The sequence below is a fragment of the Aedes albopictus genome, chromosome 1, assembly GCF_035046485.1.
Source record: "Aedes albopictus strain Foshan chromosome 1, AalbF5, whole genome shotgun sequence".
NCBI lineage: Eukaryota > Metazoa > Arthropoda > Insecta > Diptera > Culicidae > Aedes > Aedes albopictus.
The window spans coordinates 335089763-335111451 of record NC_085136.1 but is presented as its reverse complement, the minus strand read 5'-3'; the positions used below and the strand labels follow the sequence as shown (position 1 = coordinate 335111451).

At 38.2% G+C, this 21689-nt stretch overlaps 2 protein-coding genes across 5 annotated transcripts in view; both read left to right on the top strand.

Annotated features, from left to right (window-relative positions):
- The window catches only part of LOC134285823 (mucin-7-like), a 30164-nt gene extending 16398 nt beyond the window's left edge, over positions 1–13766 (top strand). For all 4 annotated transcript variants that reach the window (XM_062847430.1, XM_062847429.1, XM_062847428.1 and 1 more), the window contains one exon: positions 13324–13766. In XM_062847430.1, the coding sequence (XP_062703414.1) occupies positions 13324–13439 (116 nt within the window). In that variant the 3' untranslated portion in view covers positions 13440–13766. The remainder of the gene's footprint in view (positions 1–13323) is intronic.
- LOC134285824 (uncharacterized) overlaps positions 1–21689 on the top strand; it is a 392906-nt gene that overhangs the window by 347288 nt on the left and 23929 nt on the right. The gene's annotated exons all lie outside the window — the stretch shown is intronic.

Genomic DNA, 21689 nt, shown 5'->3' with positions numbered 1-21689 from the left:
TGAGGGAAATGCTGAATAAAACTCCTGAAGTAATTCTTGGGAAGATTTTTGAAGAAATTCTGGTAAAAGTTTTCAGTTCTTACAGAATAGTATTCATTAACGCCTCAACTTATTCTAAGACTTACATCATAAAATCCTCCTGCATACTAAAATATCGCAACATATTGCAAATTGCGTAACTGAATGGAATAGATTTATCACATTTGGTATAATACCGTTTGGTAAAGTAAAAAAACTTTTTCTGTATAAATTAGTGGTTGTCAATGGTGCATTAGGCCAGACGGATTTGTTTAAAATTTCAGTTTGTCAAATTGCACGCCATGGTGTTATTTCAAACTTTGTAGAGGTTTTTCCGAGATTCATTTTAAAATTCCGAATGTCATAAACTATTTGTCTTAAAATAGTTTAGTTTTGCAACTGAACTGTTTGTTGTTAAAAGCGTTTTAAAATATATAGTAAAGCTGTTATTCAGCTTTAACATAAATAAATAACATGCAAAATTTTTCAATTTCCACGAGAGCTTATGATTGGCGTTTATGCTATGAACAACTATTATGAAATAATAACTACACATACATTTACCTACATCAAGATTCGAACTCGAGTCCCGTCGATTGCTAGCCGCATGCCTTCCAATCTGCGCCATCCTAGAGATGATGAATTAAAGCATTCAAATCAAAGCATAAACTTCCCCTGGCTCAACCCTCCTTTGGCATCAGGGTCATTTTTGAACCAAACCGTACATTACGTCAGCGAGCTACTGCCAACGTGATACAAAAGGAAGGTTAATAATGATCACACTTCGACTTCTATTCAGCTGTGGTGAATTAGCACGGAACATTATTGTTAACAACTGAACAACACATTAATTCAGTTGTTGATCAGTAAAAAACACGTGCTTTTCATCCTGTACTCTGAGTCGAAGTATAATGAAACAAAGGCGCTTATTCGACTTGTGTAGAACATATTTTAAAGATACATGTGTTTTTATCTGTATTAACGAGATTTTTAGCCCTAGGCTAGTTCATCTCTAGACCCAAACCCACGTGAAAATTTGAAGGAGATACGTCATTGAATGCAGCAGCAATGCATAGTTGTGTTAGTTGGCAATCAGTCAGTGGATATGTTTAACTTTGTGTATCAATTTCATCGGGGACGTCACGATGGCGTAGTGCACGTTCAGCGATTCTGGTTGCGTAATATTTATTTCAACACCTCACCAAAGTTAAAGAATTCCGGAAATAATTAAAAATTCGAGGGTTTTCCATTTTGAATAGGGAAGTTTGGTATGCAGGTATCCAACTCGGATAATAGAGCCGTTTGTTTCTGAATTCTTAGAGAATGTCAAGGAGGACCTCCCGAATGATTCTCAGAATTTTTGGAGGATTTCTAGGAGTAAGTTCTGGAGGATTTCCAGTAGGAACTCTTGAAGGATTCTGTAGTAGGTTAAGGTGAATGAATCTAAAATTAAGTAGGCTATGACTCTGACAAAATGACATGTTAGGATTATTCTGTAATAAACCACTGTAAAGAACACACCGTTGTCCAATCATTCGCCTACAACAATCAGAAGTGGGATTACCAAAAGAAAATGTTTTTACGAAGCCAGAAAACGACTGATGAACTGCAGCGGTTTGAAACCAGATCTGCACAATGCAATTTGGAGAATTTCATCGATACTGAATCTGAATCTCTACCGAATCAACCAGCGGAGTCCGTTCTTGGGGATGGAAGTCTCGCAACACGTGGAGAATCCAGTGAATCAGGTCCAGCGGAATTCATTCTTGGGGATGAACGTCTCGCTCAACGTGATGAAGAAACTCTCACAGCAAGGATCACAGTACAACCACCAGTCAGAGAAGAATCGCATGTAAGTCCAGCATCGGCCGCTTCCGCAATCCACAATCAACAACCCACCGTTAGTGAAGTTAGATCAGCAAGTTCCTCATATTTGAATTCCCTTCAACAAAAAAATTTACCAAGCAACAATCTACGCCCTGAAGAGCTTTCATCGATGCTGCCAACATTCTCCGGTCTTTATCAAGAAGATGCAAATCATTTTTTGAAAATATTATTCAACACGAAACAAGCACTCAATGTAGAGGACCAGACTATGAAAATGGTACTATTCAAGCTACTTAAAGGGAAAGCACTGTCCTGGTTACACTCAGACGCTGATTTCATGTTGAAGAGCTACGATGAATTGACTGCAAACTTACACGATACTTTCACAATCAACATCAGCGTATATCAATTGAGGGATCAACTTTCGAGACGGACATGGTCGGGACGAGAACCTTTTGAAGAGTACTTACAATCGAAACGCTTACTGGCACAGAAACTAAACTTACCGGAGAAAGAACTAATTGAATATTTGGTGGAAGGAATTGAAGATCAGATGCTTCGGAATCAAGCCAGAATTCGAAATTTTCAAACTGTTAGCGAGGTGATGCAAGCGTTCCGTTTGGTACGATTAGATCCAATACCGGAGAAAAAGAAACTGAACCTTTGTTTTTCCTGTAACCGCCCTGGACATTTTGCTGTGGATTGTACAGTTCAACAGACCGGATATCAAAAACGAGAAAGGAAATTTGAAGCACCAAGACCAAAATCAAACGAAACCTTAAACACTTTAGAGGACAAAAGACGATACCATGGACAAAGTAATTGTGACGGATTGGTAAAGTTTAGATTAATGAATAATTGTACATATTTAAAAGCTCTTTTCGACACAGGAAGTCCGATCTCACTGATACGCCGAGGATTGATCAATGCAAATGATATTAAAAGAATCAGTAATTACAAAACTTTTCGGGGTATCGGTGGGAAGCGACTTAAAATTTTAGGTTTATTCACCAACAAAATTACTATACAAAATGTTACTTTCAGTGTTGATTTCTATGTAGTACCGGATAATGTTTTAAATCTTATCGACGCAATCATTGGACGAGATATCATCATGCAACCCCATATTCGAACAGTAATTCAAAATGATATTAAAATTTGCTCAATTGATTCCGATAATTTGAAAAATGAAGACCCCGGAAAAAAGGTATGTGATGATAATTTGTATAATATCAACTCCGATATTCTGGAAAATATTAAAATAGGCAACATTTCAAAAGATCATTTGGCAAAATTTTCAGAAATTTTTCTTTCTAAGTACCAAAATTTTGCTAAACCATTACAACCAAAAACGCATTATGAGATGGTTATAAGTTTGAAGAAAGGAGATTCTTTCCATTACAAGCCTCGAAGGTTGTCATTCGATCAAAAGCGTAAGGTTGATGAAAAAATTATAGAGCTTCTAGATGCGGGCATTATAAAGGAAAGTAATTCACCTTTTGCAAGTCCAATTGTTTTAATCCCTAAGAAAAATAATGAAATTAGACTTTGTGTAGACTACAGAAAGTTGAATAAAGATACTGTGCGTGACAATTTTCCGCTTCCAGTCATAGAAGATTTGTTTGATAATCTTAAGGACAAGCAATATTTTTCGATTCTTGACCTCAAATCTGGTTTTCACCAAATTAAAATTTCTCCAGAATGCACAAAGTATACATCTTTTGTAACGCCAAGTGGTCAGTTTGAGTATTTACGAGTGCCATTTGGACTATGCAATGCTCCTGCTGTATTTCAACGTTATATAAATAAAATTTTCGAAAAACTCATAAAAGAAGAGAAATTGTGTGTGTATTTGGATGATATATTAATAGCAACAAAAACAATTGCAGAACATTTTGAAGTTTTGCAACAGGTGTTTGAAATATTAAGTGAAAATTTATTGGAAATTAATTTGGAGAAGTGTAAATTCTTGTTTAATGAAATCGATTATCTTGGTTATACAGTCAACAATAAAGGTCGAAAACCGAATAGCTCCCATATCGAAACAGTCAAAAATTTTCCTATTCCTCAAAATTCTAAAGATATTCAAAGGTTTTTAGGATTAATGAGTTATTTTAGAAAATTTATTCAAAACTTTGCAGTGATTGCCAGACCTTTATATAATTTACTACAAAAAGATGCCGTATTTTATTTTAATGAAGAAGAAAGTAATGCTTTTAATCTTTTGAAACAAAAACTGATTACAGCTCCTATTCTCGCAATTTTCGATCCGCTTGCAGAAACTGAACTGCATTGTGACGCCAGCTCATTTGGATTTGGGGCAATATTATTGCAGAAACAATCAGATAACAAATTTCATCCTGTCAGCTTCTTTAGTAAAAAAACGGATGAATATGAATCAAAACTTCACAGCTTCGAGTTAGAAACCTTAGCGGTCATTCATGCTATCAAAAGATTCCATGTATATTTAGCTGGAAAAAGTTTCAAAATATTTACTGATTGTAACGCGTTGGTTCAAACCTTAAAGAAAAAGGAAATCAATCCAAAAATAAATAGATGGGCCTTGTTTTTAGAGAGTTATGATTTTGATTTAGAATATAGAAAAGAGGAGAAAATGAAGCATGTTGACGCGCTTAGCCGACTTCATATGAGTGAAAAAAGTAATAAGCAAAAGGAGAAAGTGACAGAAAATATAATTGGATTGCTAAATGATTCTCAGATAGAGAGTAATATTATAATCGCTCAAGAACAAGACTTAAAATTGAAAAATATAAAACAATATTTAGAAACTTCTACATTTCCAAATTTTGTGTTACTTGATGGAGTTTTATTTAGGAAAGATAATGGCAAAAACTTATTAGTTGTTCCTAAAAACATGATTGATAATGTTTTAAGGATGTGTCATGATAATTGCGGACATATAGGTATCGAAAAAACTATGCTAGAGATTAAAAAGAACTTTTGGTTTTCATGTATGAGAAAATTTGTTAAGAAACATGTTAAAAATTGTTTGACATGCATTTTCTACAATCCAATTGGTAAAAAAGAAGGGTTTTTGAAAATAGTGGAAAAGGGAAACATTCCATTTGATACTTTGCATTTAGATCATTATGGACCAATCAAAATTCAGCAGAATTGTGAATTTAAATATATTTTAATAATAACCGATGCGTTTACTAAATTTACAAAAATGTTACCTACTAAAACAACTAATTCTGAAGAAGTGTTACACCATTTAGGCAGTTACATAAATTTCTATAGCAAACCAGCAAGAATTATCACTGATTGTGGGACTGGTTTTACATCCAAAAAATTCGAAGATTTTTTGAAAACAAATTATATTCAACATGTGAGAACAGCAATTCGTACTCCACAAGCAAATGGACAGGTAGAGAGAATGAACAAAACATTAACACCTATGTTGGCAAAAATGTGTAGTGAAACTAATCAAAAATGGGACAAATTATTACCGAAAGTAGAATTTGTTTTCAACAATACTTTTAATAAATCAATTTCAAATTATCCTAGTATGCTACTGTTCGGCCAATTACAGAATAGTATACATAATGAAAATTTCAATTTGGAATCTTTTTTGTTCGTAACAGACAACCATCGAGAGAAATGCAAAATATCAATGACATAAGAGTTAAAGCTCAAGAAAATAATTTAAAAATGCAAAATTACAATAAGAAAATAATGGATAAAAAGCGAATAAGTGTAACCAATTATAAAGAAGGTGATTTTGTTGTATTAAAGTGTGTCGATTCTCAAAAATTATCTCCAAAGTTTAAGGGTCCATATAAAATTTCTAAAATATTGCCAAATGATAGATATGTCGTAGTTGATATAGAAGGGCTTCAAGTTTCAAATGTTCCATTTAACGCGATTTGCTCACCACAAAACATGAGAAAATGGATGGATGATGATAATTCGAATTTTGATCAGCTCGATGAGGACATCGAGATTGTCAGGATGGCCGAGTTGTAGTAGGTTAAGGTGAATGAATCTAAAATTAAGTAGGCTATGACTCTGACAAAATGACATGTTAGGATTATTCTGTAATAAACCACTGTAAAGAACACACCGTTGTCCAATCAACATGAGAAAATGGATGGATGATGATAACTCGAATTTTGATCAGCTCGATGAGGACATCGAGATTGTCAGGATGGCCGAGTTGTAGTAGGTTAAGGTGAATGAATCTAAAATTAAGTAGGCTATGACTCTGACAAAATGACATGTTAGGATTATTCTGTAATAAACCACTGTAAAGAACACACCGTTGTCCAATCATTCGCCTACAGATTCCCAGTAGGAAATTATAAACAGTTTCTATAGACATTTTTGGAGGGAATCCTGCCGAAAGAAAAAAAACAATTAATGGATTCCAGATGGTACTCCTGCAAGAATTCCAAACAGAATTCCTAATGGATTCCTGTAGGTATTTCAGAAGTTACATATGGGTGAATCTCAGAAGAAACTAATGGAGGAATTCAATAGGATTCCTGATGGAACTCATGAAGGAATCTCCGTAGATACTCTGTACTGTAGATACTTCAAGAACTCCTTAAAAAATCTTCAAGAAAACTTTTAGGTATCCAAACAAACATTTCTCGTGACTTCTGAGAGATAACCAAGAAGAATATTACGAGATTTCAGGGAAAAGATCATCAAAATTTTTGGAGTAATCTCAGAAAGAACACCAAGCACAGAACCCTAAAGTAGTTCTAGATAAATCCCATGCAAATACGTTGAACTCCTAAAGAAATTCGTGCACGAATCCCTGACATAGTCTCATGGACAGTTTCTAGAGGGATGTCAGGAAATGACTACCCCAGTCAACTAGTGATCGTATAACATGTTGCATAAGATGATAAAGTGGAGGCGATATGCGTACATTTTACATGCGCCTAAATGGAGGCATGCATGCATATGGCCTCCACCTTATCATCTTATGCAACATCTTATACGACTACTGGTTATCTGGAACGAGATGCACTGTGGAGGAAATTGGGGCAAATTAACTTGATGAAAGGAAATGAAAGTCGAAAGAAATCGATGAAAATGGTTCTACTGTATTATCGACATTGATGCGATGGTGCCCTGTTATACTCTGTTCGTCGAGCCAGTTACAAATTTGTCATCCTTGCCGACAGGACATCGTAGCAGAAGCAAACCCAGAGGCTCGTGACGACATATTAACAAGGGGATTATGGCAATTCAGGTTTTCAACCGTATAGGGTGGGGTGGGGCAAGATGGGTCGTGGGGCAAGATGGGTCACCTTCAATTTTGAACGTATGTTTGGAGCATTCAAAAGTTATTTATTTTTTATTACAAGACTATCTTATAAATGACTTCAATCAAGCGGAATGAACGCTCAAAATCATAACATAAAATTATGATAATTTTTAGTGAAAACTTCGATTTTCAAGTCGCCTTAGGACCACTCAAATCGTAAAGTTTTTTATATTCCAAATAAATTTATAAAATGAAAATGAACAGCTCTTGTTTACTCAGTATGGATATGGAGCATATATGAATGCGGAACAAATCTCATATTTTGACGTTTTTCGTTGAGAAAATGTGAATTACTTAAAAGGTGACCCATCTTGCCCCGCACTTTTTTCACGGCGCAAAATCGATCACTTTTTAAAACTGCTTGTTCAACATCATATTTTGTATTTAATGAACTTTTTAGGGGCTGTCCATTAATTACGTAAGGGAATTTTAGCGATATCCTGATACCCCCTCTCCCCCTTGTAAGATTTTTTGTATGAGAACCCAAAATTTTTTGTATGGCACGTAAGATTTCTCAAACCCCCCCTCCTCCTATGAACCCTTACGTAATTAATGGACAGCCCCTTATCGACTTTTAGCATAGCTAACTAGTGTATTAAAGAGTAGCGGACAACTACAAACCAATACGATTTGTATTTAAAAAGTTATGGTGATCCATCCTTAGGTGACCCATCTTGCCCCGCCCCACCCTAATTCAGTTGCAATCAAGATTCTGACGTAACCAAGCTGAGTTAAGCAGACAACAACGGATTCGAACTTACTTACTTTCAGTTCTGGGCACCCACGCTGGTGCAGAGAGCCGAATTGAAAGATTTTCATCCTGGGCGATTGCCAGCCATCGCCTTGACCTGTGACCAGGTCAAATTTCTGTAGACTTGCTTGATTTCGTTGTTAAGGCTGCGCCGCCGTGAGCCTCTGAGTATGCCTCTGCTGCGATGTCCTGCTGGATTCCAATCTAACGCTTGCTAGCAGATTTCGTTTCCGCCCCTGCGTAGAGTGTGGCCGACCCACCTCCACTTTCACTCCCGAATTTCTGTCGCTATCGGTTTCTGATGACATCGACGATGGAGCTCTACGTTGGAGGCTACCATGTACGAATTATATACCGCAGGCATCTATTGATGAAGACCTGCAGCCGTTACATGTTCTCCACTGATACACACCAGGTTTCACTGGCGTATATAGACTGTTTCAGAAATTATAAATACAGTTTGTTTATCAAATTGAATGAACTGTTCTAATAATTTTTACCAACTTCTTTAAGAGTATAGCATATTGTACTCCATATTTTTATATTTCCTTTCAATTGTCTTGATATTTCAAAGAACAGTCGAGTTCTCTAACAAATAACTTAATTTTTCAAATTTGCATTCGCACAAAGGTGTTTTTTAATGATTTCAACATTTTTTATCACTAAATACCAAAAATTATCTAAATTTTTATCACATTCGCTTTCTCAACAAGTTGTCTAAGGAATGCCTTGATCAAAATTTGTGAAAAATCGATAAAGGCATTTCAACAACATTTTTTCGAAGATCAAGCTTCTTATTTTTGAAGGTTTTCTACGGAACATAAGAACTACCACACAGTTTCTTAGCTTTCATGAACGCATTTAATCTAAACAAACTTATTTTTTCAGCTCATTCGATCCTTCAGATGACAAAGCTTGTCATACCATAAAAACGAATGCAGTAAACAATAATTAATACATTCGTTTGCTTAACGTTTGTTGCTACTGGTGTTGTTGAGAAATTTGGAATAAAAAATTTTGTTTTGAGAATTCCCGTAATGGTGGTTCTTGATCAAATATTCCAGTAAAAATTACTTTTACCAATCGAGAAGTATCTTTTATTATCGATACAGAAATTTTTATTGTGTTTGGAAATTAAATATTTTATCTGTGATTTTTTTTTCTTTTCTACTATGCTACATTTTTTTACCACTTTGTGCAACTTCAAATTTTAATCATCTAGTTTACAGAGCGCTATTTTTTAACTTTTACCAGAAACATCAACAAAATTGGTATTATTTGCTTCGTTAGCATGTTTACTATAAGAGCTAGCAGAAACTTTGTTGGATATTGTGCTTAAATTGAAATGGCAGGTTATCGTTAGTGTATTTATAATTTCTGAAACAGTCTATATTAACGTATTGTACATGGTACATTTGGTGCGGGGGTGAATCTTTTTTGACCGCAGTTTCTTCTGGAGCCCATAGTAGGCACGACTTCCACTGCTGATGCGCCTTCGTATTTCACGGCTCACGTTATTGTCAGCCGTTAGCAAGGAACCGAGGTAGACGAATTCTTCTACCACCTCTAAAGTATCCTCGTCTATCGTAACATTGCTGCCAAGGCTTGCCCTGTCTCGCTCAGTCCCACCTACCAGCATGTACTTTGTCTTAGCCGCATTCACCACCAGTCCGACCTTTGCTGCTTCACGTTTCAGGCGAGTGTACAGTTCTGCCACCGTTCCAAATGTTCTAGCAATAATATCCATGTCATCCGCAAAACAGACAAATTGGCCGGATTACGTAAAGATCGTACCCCGGCTGTTAAGCCCGGCTCGTCGCATAACACCTTCCAGGGCGATATTGAATAGTAGGCAGGAAAGTCCATCACCTTGTCGTAGTCCCCGTCGAGATTCGAATGAACTGGATAGTTCACCCGAAATCCTTACGCTGTTCTGCACACCGTCCATCGTTGCTCTTATCAGTCTGGTAAGCTTCAAGGGAAAGCTGTTCTCGTCCATGATTTTCCATAGCTCTGTGCGGTCGATACTGTCGTATGCCACTTTGAAGTCGATGAACAGGTGGTGCGTTGGGACCTGGTATTCACGACATTTCTGGAGGATTTGCCGTACGGAGAAGATCTGGTCCGTTGTCGACCGGCCGTCAATGAAACCGGCTTGGTAACTTCCCACGAACTCATTTACTTTAGGTGGAAGACTACGGAAGATGATCTGGGATAGCATTTTGTAGGCGGCATTAAAAAAAGTGATCGCTCGAAAGTTCTCACACATTAACTTGTCGCCTTTCTTGTGGATGGAACAGATTATCCCTTCCTTCCACTCCTCCGGTAGCTGTTTCCCAGATCTTGACTACTAACTGGTGCAGACAGGTGGCCAACTTTTCCGGGACCATCTTGATGAGTTCTGCTGCGATACCGTCCTTACCAGCCGCTTTGTTGTTTTTGAGCTGGTGGATGGCATCCTTAACTTACCTCAGCGTGGGAGTTGGTTCGTTCCCGTCCTCTGCTGCACCAACATAGTCATTTCCTCCGCTGCCTTGGTCCTCCGTGCCTACATTCTCTTCGCCATTCAGGTGCTCGTCGAAGTGCTGCTTCCACCTTTCGATCACCTCACGTTTGTCCGTCAGGAGGCTCCCGTCCTTATTCCTGCAGATTTCGGCTTGCGACACGTGGCCTTTGCGGGATGCGTTGAGCTTCTGGTAGAATTCACGTGTTTCTTGTGAACGGCACATCAGTTCCATTTCTACGCACTCCGCTTCTTCCAGGCGGCGCTTTTTCTCCCGGAAGAGACGGGTCTGCTGCTTCCGCTTCTGTCTGTATCGCTCCACATTCTGTCGGGTTCCATGCTGCAGCATTACCGCCCGCGCTGCATCCTTCTCCTCCAGAACCGCTCTGCACTCCTCGTCGAACCAATCGTTTCGTCCACTCCGTTCTCCGTACCCGATAATGCTCTCGGCTGCGTTGTTAATGGCTGCCTTGACTGTACTCCAGCGGTCCTCTAGAGGGGCCACATCGAGCACACCCTTGTCCGGCAACGCTGCCTCGAGATTCTTCGCGTATGCGGTGGTGACATCCGGGTGCTTCAGTCGCTCTAGATCATACCGAGGCGGCCGCCGGTACTGTACCTACATTGTTAATAACGGAGAGTTTTGGGCGCTGTTTAACCATCACCAGGTAGTGATTAGAGTCGATATTAGCGCCACGATAGGTCCTGACGTCGATAATATCGGAGAAGTGCCGTCCATCAATCAAAACGTGGTCGATTTGCGATTCCGTTTGTTGTGGTGATCTCCAGGTGCAACGATACGGGAGGCTGTGCTGGAAGAAGGTGCTACGAATGGCCATGTTCTTAGAGGCGGCGAAATCGATGAGGCGTAGGCCATTTTCGTTCGTCAGCTGGTGGGCGCTGAACTTTCCAATCGTCGATCTGAATTTCTCCTCCTGGCCTACCTGAGCGTTTAGATCCCCTATGATGATCTTAACGTCGTGGTTTGGGCAGCAGGTCGGTTCGCATTCTTCTCTTGTTGATTCTCTTGTTGATTTTTATTTACTAGGTTTTAATCACCGCATGACTTTATCATAATTAATTTTAATTGGCTTTTTTCGGTGATATGAATACTACTCGGAGTAAGAGGGAGTAAGGAAAGTAATGAAAGAATACGATGGATAGATACGCAAGCGAGCGATAAGAGAAATTGAACAGAAATTGAAATTAACAGAGGGCCATTGTTGAGCAACACAATCACAACGACGATCTTCTTGCCATACGTTCTCGAGTTGAACGGCTAGGTAATAGTAGTTAGATGAATACTACTATCCCTAGACTGGCCAGTCTAGGGATAGTAGTATTCATCTAACTACTATTACCTAGCCGTTCAACTCGAGAACGTATGGCAAGAAGATCGTCGTTGTGATTGTGTTGCTCAACAATGGCCCTCTGTTAATTTCAATTTCTGTTCAATTTCTCTTATCGCTCGCTTGCGTATCTATCCATCGTATTCTTTCATTACTTTCCTTACTCCCTCTTACTCCGAGTAGTATTCATATCACCGAAAAAAGCCAATTAAAATTAATTATGACTTGTTGATTTTTGTAGAATTATTATAGTTAGTGAATGAGGTTTTTATAATTAGTGAATGAGTGTTACCCTGTTATTACGTTTTCAAACAAATTTTTACTTGCATAAACATTTACCACGCCTTATTTTTTTGAGGTTCAGTCTTTGGTGCAACCAATGATACTGGCACAAATTTCCCAAATGAAGGAGAACGTGCCTCTGGAGCCGACCTACTGATACCTGAACCAACGATACTGACGAATAATCTCGTCAATAAGGGTTAAAAAGATGTAACCTTTTTGAGAAGATTCTGTCCATTTCACTTACATAAACAACAAGCTCGTGATGCACCCTGTCAGACTTCGCCCAAATCATAATTGCTGTTTTTATTGCCCGTTGTAAAGATTTATAGATTCCGACGCAAATAAATGATTAGGCTCATTTTCAGCGTAGGTGCATTATATATGTTTGTTTACAATGCAAAACTATCACCAAATCTGTACCTAACAACACAGCGTAAAATATTCATCAGGACGCGGTCTGGTTTTATATCTGTGGGCCCACGCAAGAAAAATCCACGCAACTAATTTTCGCGCAGGAGTCTAAACAGGTGGAATCTCCGCAATAGTAGTCTGAGGCAAAATAACAAATTAGCCTCTGCATGCTGTGAGATTTTGACTTTTACTGTGAGCACTGTGTTTAAAATTTCTGTGAGAGTGAGCAGGACAGCACCAAGATAGAGCTCGCAGTAAAAGTCAAAGAACAAAAGTATTTTGTCAGCATACACAGGCTAATTCACGAGGTTACGTTTTGTATTTCTTTTATTTGAATTATACATTTGTGGGACCATCTCAATGCAATGCAGGTCCTTCCAGTTCATCAATACTTACGGCGTAGAAATGGATCAGATTACCCTCGAGTTCCACTTACGGAAGTTCTTGAAACATTAGCCATGTTATGCAACAATTCCGCTGATTGCTTCTTAATTTGTTTTCGTTTTGTTGCCACTCCTCCTGCTCTTATAGGGAGCAGAAGATAAAAATATATCTTTTAATTTCATGCATCACATTAACTAATTTCGTGTTCGTTAATTGCTTTTCGTTTGTTACCTAATTATAATTACTACACCCACGTGCCATGAAAACACCACTTCCAACTTGATCATCAATAAAAACAACAACAACGCCATCAACACACATACACACTCGCGCACACACACCCATGCATATGGCCAAACAACAATCTTCATCCTCGCATCTTCATCATCATCGCCGGCGCCGAATTGCCGAACATCCACAACAACGCGCCCCGTGCATCTTGGATTCTTCTTCCGTTAATTGGGCACCCCCATCCCCCCAACGCAACGTATCGCAGCCACGGATCAAGATGATGGGGTGGCAACGGCGGCGGCTGCAACGGTCATGGCGGCGGAAGTGGACGAAGACGACGTTCGCTCTTACGCCTCGCTGACGGCGGTCGACGGTAAGTGACGCTGGAACTAACTGTCGCGTGGCCTCTCCTCACTTCCTCGTCTATCCTTTCTTTTTTTTTCCTTTACTCAGAGTAAACTCTTTTGCCACTCTTTGCTGGGATTTGATTTGCAACCAAGCACTCAACCCAATCTTTCTGTTCCTTCTAAAAAGCACCGCTGTCTTGTTCTGTATCCGTGCCAAGTCTTTGTAGGTGAAGTTACTTGGAGTAGAAGTAGTATTGCACCGACCAAACACACAGTTTAAATTTGATATTTTCAGTTTATTCATCCATTAATTTGCTTCGTGTTCACGCCGCTTTGGGTTTGATTTGCTAAAATGCGATTTGATCTTGGAAAAATATCGGGGAAGAAATTTCAGGATCAACGAAATACTGTAAACCCAACCAGTTACGGTTTGGATTGCTCATGGTTTCATTCAAACCGATTGACAAGCATAAGCTTTGGAGGATTTGGAGAAAAGTGTTCTTCAAGCTGAAAATTTACTTAATTTGTAGGTCCAAGAATCATTATCTCCCAGTTGAGAGATTTCAGTCTGAAATCTCACTCAGAAAAGTCTTCTTGTAAACCTGGTAAACACTTTATATAAATCTATCAACTAGAAAATCATTTGCATTCGTTTCAAGCAGAATTTGTTTAAAATTAACATAAGACGTATTTTATTTCAAACATATAGTCATAGTCACTGCATATATAACTTTTTGAGTGAAATTATGGTAGGAATCATGTGAATACGCGTGAATGATAAAAATGAAAACATTGCTTCATATTTTTATAGATATTTCAGTGGAACCACCACTGTCATTGCTCCTAGTGCCTCATACCGAAAAAGAGGTCACCAATCCTGGGATCCCCGCGAACAATAACAAACTTATCGTCCTATTGTTCGCAGCAGCAGCAGCCAAAGAGTTTCTTCAACATTGTCGAAGAACGTCACCGCTCTTTATTCAATAGGGGTGAATGCTGTGCTGAACTTTCCCAATCCGATCCGATCGGTTTAAAAGTACAGAAATGTTTTGATTCTTTCGTCATGATACCGCCATTGTAAGGACGAAATCCTCTCTCCGGCTGCTGCTGGTTGTTCCACCTGTACAACATGATTCTCTGGCCTGGCGTCGCCACCACTCGCAGTACTCGGAGCACAAGGGGTACAGGGTGGACGGACAGGACACAAACCAAAACGGTGTTCTGAAGCATCGCAGTGCACCACCCCAGGTGAAGTGAAGCAAATTTAATCCGAAAATAATTACCCACGATTGGGCCTACCTACGGTACGAACGAACGGCAGGCCAGCCGGCGACGGCGGGGTACCGAACCATCCGATCGGCCTAGAGAGCTTTAATTCGCATGCCCCCTTGTAGGGTTGTCGTCCACGCATAATGGTCCAAAAGAATGAAATTCCTGGTTAAAAAACGAGGTGTCTTACTAGATTTGTTGATGATTTAGAATGCCTTTTCTTAGTTCGGCATAGTTGACGTTTTCTCGTATTGAAAACGCAATACCGAACCCTTACAAAGAAAATTGATGTTTCCAATGGTAAAGAAACGTGACATAATTTATGGATGCTCCCCACAATGAGTTCTTAATGGAATTTCTGACTTAATTCATAATAGAATTTCATGTGACATATCTAGAAATTCTTTGGCAGAAATCTCGGAAGAATGTTTGGTCGATTTTTACCAAAAACTTGTAGAATTCCCTTAAGATCTATTGAGACTTTTTACAATTATATTTTTTTTAGAGAATCTATGGATTTTGTTAGGAATAGCTTACCTTACCGGTCAGGCTAAGGCCGGGGTGGCCTCTGCTGTACATAGTAGCCGCCTCCATTCCACTCGGTCCATGGCTGTTTGTCTCCAGTTCCGCACTCTGCGGAACTCCATTTTAATGAACAAGGAAATTTTGTCTAAGTTCTTGACGTTTCTTGGCCTTTTTGTTTACGATTTAGATTTAGAAAAAATCAACGAGTTTCACCAGCACTAGAATAGATGTTTGTTTTACGTGATATTACGCAGTGTTCTATGAACTGGTTTCCGTGTCGGAACCATACCTAATTTGGACTAACTTGACTTACGGACTAGAAAGAGCAGATTGATACTGAAAAGTTTGCCCATAGTTGGTTGGAGGTTGCTCTGAATGGTAATCTTTGGCGCTGATTTCTAATCATTTCGGCGTAGATATGACTGGAAAACTTTGAGTACAAGCAGTTCGTTCTGGGATTCCTCCCTTGGAGAATTCCTTGTTCTGGGGTTCCTCCAGGAGTTTCTTCTGAAATTCCTGTAGATCCTTCCGGGATCTCCTGGGGGAATGTCGCAAGGAACTCCTAAACGAATCTCGGAAAGATTACCAGAGAATCACTGAAAGTACTCCCGGAGGGAACTCTGAAGGATCTTGAATCCGAAATAAAACTCTGGAAGAATCACAGAAGGAGCTACTTGAGCAAAAAACTACTTCAAGGATCCTGGAATAAAACAACGGAAGAAATTACTAGAGGAATCCCAACCGAATTCCAGGAGGAATTTCTTAAGAAAAACCGGAAGAAGTTCTTAGATAAAACTAACAAAGAACTCCAGAGGAATCCCAGATGAAACCTCGTTAGGAATCTTAGAAAAAGCTCTTGGAATAATAATTATTCTGAAGAAGTTATAAATACTCATGGAAGAATAACCATGAAAAATTCCAGAAGAAACTTCTGGAGGAATCCTGAAAGAAATGTTTTGATAACTTGCAGAAGTAGCTCCTGGAAGAATCCCTGGGAGTATCTCAATAATCTCAATTCTTTCAGGAAATCATCTTCGAATTTCTTCAGAAACACTTTCAGCCATTCGTTCAGAAAATTTAAAGTTCAAAGTTCCTCCAGAAATTTGGGAAATCTTTCACATTCGCGTTAAGAAATTTTATTAAAGGATTTGTCAGGAATTTTCTTAAAGATTACTTAGTAAGCTTTCTAGAAAGTCCACCCAAGGCTAAGAAATTTTTCAAAACTTCCTGCTGGGATTTCTCAAAAAATTCCCCAAGGGTTTTTATTTCAGATATTCTTCTGGAGATCCGGAAATACTTCCTACGATTTTTACTCAAATTTTACTGGAAATTTCTACAAAAATTCTGAGATTCTTTAAGAAATTTTCGCAAACTTTTCTTTTGATATTCCGTCAGAGATTTATTTAAAATTATCTTCACAGTCTTTTTCAAAGTCTGAGGCATTTCTTCGGAAAATTCAGTACGGGGTTTCTTCAACAGTTCTTTAATAGAGTTTCATCGAAAATTTCTTTTTAAAACTTTCTACAGGGATAATTTCGGAAATTCTTCTAAGAGTTTATCCAAGAATTCCATGAGATTTTTTTCTGGGATTCTTGCAGAAATTCCTACACGATTTTATTTTGGAAATTGCTCCTGTGGCTCCCTCAGAAATATCCCCTTGGGTTCTTTCAAAGATTCATGTAGGAATTGTTTCAAATGTTCCCCCAGGGATTTTTCTCAAAAGTTTTTCCGCAAATTGCACTAAAATGTCTGGAAGAATTATCGAAAGAATCTATGAAGTAAATTCTAAAGAAATACCTGTGGTTCTTTTTGTTAAAACTTTGGAGATTCCTCTAGGATTCTTGAAAATTTAATGGGGCGATTCTTTGACAAAATCGCCTATTGAAGTTCCTGAAGAACCTCTTTAACCCCCCTAAGATGTTAGGATTTTCGCACCACGATGTCATAGTGCATGTTCAGCATGCCTGTCTGCATCATATTGACCCAATCATCCTACTAGCGTTAAGGACAAACGTCTTAAAATCTCGTTTCAACAGTTTATCAGAACTTCAGATACACAAATCTCAAGAAGCAAGCTTCAAACAACAGTGCATTTTATTAATTTTTTGTTCTTGCTGAGCTTGAAATAAAAAGATCAGGTGCGCTGGTTTTGTTTACGAAGAGATTTATGCGCTCAAAATCGTGAGTAGGTGCCGAAGTCGGCCATTGTGGCGGCCATTTTGGGATTCTAACAAGTCTGTCCTTATGATACCTTATTAATTCCTAGAAAAAAACATGAGAATCTTTTTGAGGAGCTCTGAAAGTTATTTCAAGGAAAAATTGCTTGAGATATTTTTGAAAGGAGTCCTGCAGATATCAGTATAGAAATTTCTGAAGGAATCTCTTTAAAATATCTGCCAAAATTCCTACAGAAATTGCAGACAAAGGTTCGGGCGAAATTCTCGTATAAATCGATCAATAAATTTCTGAGGCATCCCTGGAAGAATTTCTGACGGAATCCTCATGGAAATATCTATGCAGGAATTCACAGTAGAATTTTTTGTACAATTTCTCGTGGATAACTTCATAGAAATCTCAAAAGAAAAATTCCTGAAAGAAATTCAGCAGATACAAAAACATTCTGGAAAACAAAATTCTAGAATTTCTAAATGGTTTTTTGAAAAACATATTTTTGGAAGAACACCTGAAAGATTCCTAGAAGGATTTCTAGAAGGATTTCTTGATGAATCATTCGATAACTCCCAAGGAATAGACTCTGGAGTAATTTCTAAAGCACCATCATCCAAGTGTAGAATTAGCATTAGTTAAAATACACAAAAATAAAAACCAATAAAAAATAAAGCATCATCGGAAAAAATATGAATGAATACCTGAAGTAAAGTCTCAATAAACCCTAAGAAATCCCTGGAGGAATACCAGGAGGAACTTCTGGAGGATTGAGAATTTCTTCGTGAAGATTCTAAATAAATTCCTGAAGGAATCTTTGAATATATGGAATAAGACTTGTGGAAACTCTGGATAAATTTCAACAATAAATCCTGAAAAAGAACCAAATACATGCACGAACTTCCGCAGCAATCCTTGAGAAACTTCCTAAATAATCGCTAAAGTAGGAAGAATTTATGAACGAATCTTGCTTGAATCATTCTAGGAAATCCTGCAAATCACCTTCCTATAAAAATCCATAAAAATGTCGATACATTTTGAAAGAATCCCTTAAGGGATTTCTGGAAAATTGCTTGAGCAGTACAGGAGAAGCAATAAATTCTAAAATAATTTTTGGAGGTATCTTTAGAAGTATTGGAAGAAATTCCAGAAAGAATCTCAGACGGAATTCCTGAAGGAATCCCGGAAAATATATCAAAAAAATAATAAAATAGACACGGACACGTTCAATACTTCCAGTGAGATCTTTCGCTCTTTGAAGGAAGCACGACACTAGACACGGACTAGCATTTCAAAACTATTTTTACAGTCTCTCCAGGTAGAACCACAGCATATCACAAACATCGCTCTAGTTTGAAGTTCTTATGCTAAAAATCATCTTCTAACATGTTTCTTGCACTTTTTTGCTTCATATTTTTATTTTCCTCCAAATCCGGCCATGCCTGCGATCAACCACAGATTCAAAATGAAATATGCCTGGGATCTTCAAAAAAATAAGTGGACGGTTAGGAATATGTCTATTATTAACAATCTCACTAGTAAAGTAAACCTGCAACGTTTGATTGCTTTGACATTCTAGCAAACAACAGATATACGTGTTTGATGAACAAATTGAGATTTGAATTATGAAAAAAAAATCCACGTGCTCCGGTAGGAATCGAACCCACGACTCCCAATTCGCTAGACGGGCGCTTCTTTCCTCCAAGCTACGGAGCCACTTGACCATCTCCGTCCCCTGAAGGCACAGTAGTACTGGACTCGATTCCACTAATGCACATGGTTTGTTTCTTTTTCACAATCCAGATCTCCTTCGGATGGCATTAGATGAACATCTACACAACAGAGGTGCAATGTGCATGAATGTTAGAGCGGAGGATGTATTATTTCAAAAAATGTCGTGAGTTTCGGGCACTGTCTATTCGATTTCTTATCGGTATGACAATTAGTGTGCCGTCGGACTTCGACTTATTATGCTAGTGTGACCGTAGAACCCTACAAATGTGAATTTCTCGATTTTTGCTTAGGCTAACCAAGCCAAGTGAAATTACAACGTTTGATTGCTTCGAAGATGTTGGCTAGAACCTGCAATTACGAAACAAGATTTGTTGGCAAACCGACCATGAATATCAATGTCACACTATAGTTACAAGAACTGGGAGGATGTCCTTCACATTTTAGCATTGTTCAAACATATTATTTTCATAGCTATTTTTTTGAAAACCCTATTGTTTATCACACTTTAATTCTGCATCCATGATTCAACAGTTGAACACTGGCAGAACAAACTGTTTATATAGCTGCCAGATTTTTTTATTTACGTTGTCGTGCATTCCAACGAAAGGGTTTCATGGGTGTTTCCAGGGGGACTAAGACTAGTTCCAAGATGTTTTAGGAGGTTTCATGGGGTTTCAGTTGGCGTCAGGGATATTTCAGAGTGTTTCAATGGGATTCAGATGAGATCCAGATGGTTCTAGGGGGTTTAAAAGTGTTCCGGGGTTTTCAAGGGGTGCTCCAGGGTGTGTCAGATGGTTTCAAGGGCGCTTTAGCGAAGTTTCAGGGGGTTCCACGAGATTTCATGAGCGTTTCAAGGTTTTAAGGGCTTTCTAAGAGATTTCAAGGGCGCTTCAGTGGAGTTCCATTTGGTTTCAGAGGAGTTCCAGAGATATTCAAGGGATTTTCGAGGCGTTTCACTAGTGATACGGAGGTTTCAAGACAGTTTCAGGGGGTTCCAAGGGCGTTTTATGGGATTTCCTGGGCGTCCCATGGGGTTTCAGTGGTTTTAATGGGCGTTCCAGGGTATTTCAGTGAGTTACAGGAGTTTTTAGAGATTTTCGAGGTTTCAAGGGTGATTCAGAGACGTTCCATGAGTTTTCGAAAAGTTTCAGGGGCGTTTCAGAGTGTTCAAGTGGTGTTAGAGGGAATTTAGGGGCGTTCACAGGAGTTTCCCGGGTGTCCCATTGAGTCCCTGTGGATTTCCAGGGCGTTCCAGGTATTCAAGGTATATCCGAGTCCTCTCACAGGGTACAAGGGGGGACAAAAATAAAAAGAAAAAGAAAAAAAACTGAAAATTGAAAACTAAACCCGCTATTGAAAAATATGTTTCAACTATTGAAAAATTGCAGCTTGAAAATATTTATGTTTTGTATTGCAAATGGAGTCATTGGCTGACATGTTTTTTGTCGTTCCTTCAATATTTTAAAATTTTTGAAGGACGGGTGGTGACATAAAATAATTTAAATGTTTGCATCGGCCTTATTTAGTAAGAACTGCGCCAGAAGTCTATTCTGTTCAAACTTTCTTATCTGATGTCATATGAAATATCATCAATATGTTAGTATGTATTGCCGTTCGACTAGAAAATAACCCCCTAATGCCAAAAATTTTTTATTTTGTAAATTTTGGTTTTTGATTTTTATAATTATAAATAATAAATGATGAACATCCTCACCTTTTTTTAGCTTTCGTGGAAGCCTAATTTGGGCTACCGATTTTTTAAAAACGAAAATATTTTGAGATTTTATAATTATTGTTGAAATATGTTTATTTTTTTTGAAGACAATTACACCCGTCTTCGGCTAGAGGCCACACATACTGAACATTATTTCTAACATTAGACAACGGACAATACATATACCCAGAGCCCCAGTGGAGAATTTTCCGTTCAACGAAAAGTTTTCACCGACTGGAGCGGGAATCGAACCTACACTCCGAGGCTTATGAGACACCTAAACGACTGACGCCGCTAACCGCTCGGCCACGAAGCCCACAAATTTTATTTTCGGTGTAATTTTAAGGAAAATCCTTAAACTAATATTAAGGAAAATCATAAATTACTCCACTAAACTCTTTAAAATGGATAGAATAATTGAGGAAAATTTTAAAATTTGTTAATTGTTGCGATTCAATACAACAGAAACAATGACATCGAAAAGGTAGTAACCAAATATCAATTTTCAATAATAAAAAAAAAAGTAAATGCGCTTTGAAAGACACCCTAAACCAGTTTGAGGTAACAGTTCTAAACATCAGCCAAAAATCTAAAGGTGTAACGAATAAATTAACATTGGAACCTTATAAATGCACAACGCCTAACGTTGGACGCCGTTGTTACGAATACATTGGAACCCTACAAATGCTCATTTTATTTTCCATATCGGGTCCCACGTTTGGGAACTAGATACGAAAAATAAAATGAAACATTACAAATGCACAAAACAAACATGCAACACATAACGTTATCTTAGATAACGTAGTCCAATCCTAGGATGACGAGGTTTCATTTTTGTTCTTGGTCCATCAGTCAATCCTGTAATAGTATTTCCTC